The 4,915-nt window shown below is 41.2% G+C and overlaps 1 protein-coding gene across 1 annotated transcript in view; it reads left to right on the forward strand.

Annotated features, from left to right (window-relative positions):
- Nucleotides 1-4,915, forward strand: part of PDGFRL (platelet-derived growth factor receptor-like) — a 96,536-nt gene that overhangs the window by 60,057 nt on the left and 31,564 nt on the right. Inside the window, exon 6 of the mRNA XM_011979634.1 lies at nt 2,069-2,220. Coding sequence (XP_011835024.1) covers nt 2,069-2,220 — 152 coding nt within the window. The remainder of the gene's footprint in view (nt 1-2,068; nt 2,221-4,915) is intronic.

Raw genomic sequence — 4,915 nt, forward strand, 5'->3', positions numbered from 1 at the left:
CCTCTTGACAGAACTGGTGGACAAAACAAGCTATTCAGCAGTGAACCAGAACAGGGCTGCGTTCAGGACCAACTCACCTGACATTTTGCCCTATGCTAAATGTAAACTGGTCACCGTATCGATACTGCTGCAAGATAAACTGGAGAATCTCAACTACATCATAAAAGTATGTGGATCTCAGAAGAGTGAAGCATTTGGATATTTGAGATGAGTCCCCAGATTAAAACTGCTTATTTTGGCGCCCCCATATGCTGAGTCTCTCGGCCTCAGGGGAACCTCCAGTGTGGGGATAATAAATCTGATACATCTGGATTTCTGCCACAATATAATAGAATTAATTACCATTGAAATTGGCTAATGCTTGTGTTTAATAATAAATATATGTGCCCCTCTTCGTTTCAAAAAGAAACTGAAGGGGTTTGCAAATATATTTGCCATGCAACAAGATACAAAATACAGGAGATAAGGAAGAAAAATAAAAGAAGAAATAATAGAGTAAGGTCAGAGGAAAAGTCCAAATACCCAAAGGCTTTAAATACTTTATTAGAAGTGGGCTGCATGCATGCTTTGGGCTCAGGATCTTATCAGCCAATGCATTTTTTTCCTAAAAGAAAGTTTTTGGTTTTAACATGATAACGTAACGTGTCTAAGATACCAAGAGTTAATGCGGAGACTTACCTTTATCGATGAAAGGGATTTTGGGTATTGGATAATGCTGTGTACTTTCATTCATGTTGACTGCTTAGAAAGGAATTCATGAGACACAGACTGAAAGCAAAACACCAGCCCAAGGCTTTCTGGCTGAGCTTCTGAGGCTGCGTAGCTTTTGCACCAAGGATTTTACTTAAGGAAACCGCAAGTCTGAGGACAATTATGTTCTCCAAGAAGAGGAATTCTCTTTGACGTTTATTATTTCCTTTGAGGGAGGCTTTTCTCTCTGCTTCCCCCACACACCCATTTATCAGAAACATACTCTTTATTTTTTAGAGATAGGGTCTTGCTCTGTCACCCAGGCTGGAGTGCAGTGGTATGATCATGACTTGCTGGCATCTCAAATTCTTGTGCTCAAGCCATCTTCCTGCCTTAGCATACCAAGTAGCTAGGACTACAGGAGTCAGCCATCATGCCAGGCTCATTGTTTAATTTTTGTAAAAATGGGGTCTTGCTATGTTGCCCAGGTTGGTTTCAAACTCCTGGCCTCAAGTTATCCTCCCATCTTGGCCTCTCAAAACACTGGGATTATAGCTGTGAACCACTGCCAAACACGTTGTTTTTTTCTTTTTCTTTTTTTTTTTTTTTAAGTGGTGACACATCGGTTTATTAAAATATGTAGCAATGTATGGTGAAAATAATGTTCATATTTTATTTTCTTAAAACAGAATATTGCAGTTTTTAGTGATAGATTTTGTTTTTTAGGGTGGTTTTAGGTTTCAGAGAAATGGAGAAAAAGATACAGGGGGCCCATTTACCTCCTCCCCTCCTGCACACAGTTTTCCCATTATTAATTTCTTACATTAATGTGGTACATTTTTGACAACTGATGAAAAAATATTGATACGTTATCATTAGCTAGTCCATAGTTTAAGTTAGGGTTCACATCTTGTATTGCTCATTCTTTGAGTTTTGACAAGTGTATAATATTGCACTTTCACGATTAACATTTCTGTGTATTTTATCACTGCATAAAATCTGAAAAAAAGTAGTAAAATCCAGAAATATGGTTATGAATAAAATTTTTTGAATTGTTACAAAAAATATTTACCTCGTTGTATTATACTGAAAAGCCGAACAATCCATCATATTGCTCAGATTGTTATAGAACGAACTTTAAAATGGAAAAATGTCATTTTTTTCCTGATTTCTTTTTTTTTCAGTTTTTTTTTTCATTATTATTTTTTATTATTATACTTTAAATTCTAGGGGTGTTTGACAAGCCAGACACATTCTTTGTGACATTGGAGAAAGACTGGGGCAAGTCTGCCCAGAGAACCATGGAGCCAAGTGTGACAGCTGGAGGGCCTCAGCCCAGGTCTGACCTCCTTTGAGTTCATGTCTCTTTTATTCCTAGTGTCAAGCAGAATGAGCGCTACGGCCAGTTGACTCTGGTCAACTCTACCTCGGCGGACACGGGTGAATTCAGCTGCTGGGGGCAGCTCTGCAGCGGCTACATCTGCAGGAAGGACGAGACCAAAACAGGCTCCACCTACATCTTTTTCACAGGTAAAATCCTTGGTGCATTCATGGAACTCCTCAAACTTCTGGACTTGGCTGAGAGCTGAAGGTTTCCCTACTGCATGCTGAATAGCAAATAATGACATCAGAGCACTTCTTGTTTGCCAGGCTCTGGGCTAAATGCTTTACATCAGTTATTTCATGTAAGTCTTACCATAACCCTTCAGGGCATATACTAATATTATTTCTTTTTTTTTCTTTTTTTTTTTTTTCAGATGGGAAAGTTGAGGTTAAATAAGTCCTTAAGGTCACACAGCAAGTAAGTGGTGGTAACAAGATTTCAACACAAACCGTTTGGTTCCAGGGTCTGTCCCTGCACTCGCCAATACAGTGACCACTAGACATGTGTGGCTACTTAAATTTAAATGAAAATTAATCAAAATGAAATAAAATTCAAAACAGTTTCTCAGTGCACTTGCCAGGTTTCAAGTGCTCAACTGTGGCACATAGCTAATGGCTATTGTACTAGACAGCACAGAGAGAGAACATTCCCTTTATCACAGAAAGTTCTATTGGACAGTGCTGCTGTTGACTTTCATCACTGTATTCTCAGAACCTATGACCATCTCCTCTCTGGAAACTCCATAGGATGCTTTGCTAAAGACCTCCTCCCATTTGTCATTTTTATTATTTTATTTTTTGATTTTTCCGTAGAAATGAGGTCTCACTGTGTTGCCCAGGCTGGTCTCAAACTCCTGAGCTCAAGCTATCCTCCTGCTTTGGTCTCCCAAAGTGCTGTAGTTACAGGCATGAACCACAGTGCTCAGCCCCATTTGTTCTTGGGAGTACTATGAGCTGGGATTTCAGAGGCAAGATTCCCAAAGATTGTGGCTCTTGTGTCTCTGGTCCCTGTCCCTAAGCCTCAGTGGACTGCCTGAAAATGTTCAAGTCAGGGTGGAGAACTCTGCAGTGCAAAGTATGTTTCTAGAAGGTGGAGCTTGCATTTTGAGAAACAGGTGTGCAGAATAACTGCTCAGCCTCTTTCTTCTGTAATGTTCTCTAAGTTCTGAAGTTTAGGGGATGAAGTTCTCCAACTAGGTTCAGAGGTCAGTAACAGCTTTCAGGAATCTTCCTAATCCACCCCAGTCCTATTGTTGTCCAAGACATTTCAGGTGAAACCAGAATCCTTTCTTAGTGCCTGGCCAGGGACTTTCATGAGATTTCTCTATGCCCTGAATCCATCTACCTTTCAGACCTAGACCTAAATAGGCCTAGACGTAGACTTAGACCTATGACCCAAATGATGTTATGACCTGACCAGTGAAGAATGTTTTAGTACAATTTTATGTATTTGTCCTTTCCTGCCCAAATAACTCCCCTCTGGCAAGAAGATGTATTAGTAGGGTACGCTGCAGTTCTGGAAGCACATGTATCTCATTTTGAAGGAGACTTTTTACTCCTTAGTTCAGCTAGATCCGAGTTCTTGTCTCATGCCAGGAAAACTTAGGCACACAGACACTTAAAAGAGTGAGTGGAGTAGAATTTAGTATGCGAAAGCTCTCAGCAAAAAGAGGGGTCCTGAAAGCAGGTTGCAGGTTACCCTCTACACGGTTGAATACAAGGGCTTCTATGTTCCCCTGGTAGGACTGCGTTCCCTGTTTGTAAAAGGCGTGAATTCCTGGCAGCTCCACCCCTCCCTTTCAATGCACATGCAGGCCCTTAATCTGAGTCACTCCACGTTGATTTATTTCCCTTACTGCACGTGTGTTAAGGGATGGAATTTTTCACTAGGGGCATGTTTAGGCAAGACTCCTGAGCACAATGACCTTGGTAGGTCAGAGGTTCTCTAAGGACCCTCCCATATCTGCTTAGGAGATTTCTCTGCCTCCTGCCTCTATCAATTTCATTTCCACAACATCCCTGGGAAATAAGCAAAAGCTGTTTTATTATCTCCAAAATACCAGAAGTACTAATGCTCATGCTGAGCCTCAATGTTCCAGGACTTGTAGTGACACAATAAGGAGTGAAACCTGTTTTTCTGACCCAGGATCCAGTGTTTTTACTGCCTTGAACCTTTTCTAGGACAAGGTGAAGGATGGACTGATAGCCAGATTCTAGCTAGCATAACTGGTGTTGTCTGGTGTTGTCAGGAGAATTGCTAATAATTGTTCATAGGCACTCTCTTTGGATCTTCACTTTGGAACTCGCTACCCAAGACCGTCTGTGTGTCCTTTGTATCATACCATGCTGTGAAGCAACAGTGGAAAAGGCAACTAATTAAGATGAATAAAAGTCTATTATTCCAGACAACGACTGATTCCACATTTCAAGTTGCAGAAGGAAGATTCTTTGCCATAATTAGCACTGTTTTGTCTTCCCAAAGTATCAGTCGAGGTTTTGAACTGAAGGCTTAGCTTGGGCATAATGTTCTATTAATGTTATGGGGTCTTGGCCAGCCATGGTGGCTCACATCTGTAATCCCAACACTTTGGGAGGCCGAGGTGGGTGGATCACTTGAGGTCAGGAGTTTGAGACCAGCATGGTCAGCATGGAGAAATTCCATCTCTACAAAAATACAAAAATTAGCTGGGCATGGTAGCGCACACCTGTAGTCCCAGCTACTCAGGAGGCTGAGGCAGGAGAATCACCTGAATCTGGGAGGCGGTGGTTGCAGTGAGCCAAGATTGTGCCACTGCACTTCCAACATGGATGACAGAGCAAGACTTTGTCTCAAAAAAAAAAA

Source organism: Mandrillus leucophaeus, unplaced genomic scaffold, assembly GCF_000951045.1.
Source record: "Mandrillus leucophaeus isolate KB7577 unplaced genomic scaffold, Mleu.le_1.0 Scaffold204, whole genome shotgun sequence".
NCBI lineage: Eukaryota > Metazoa > Chordata > Mammalia > Primates > Cercopithecidae > Mandrillus > Mandrillus leucophaeus.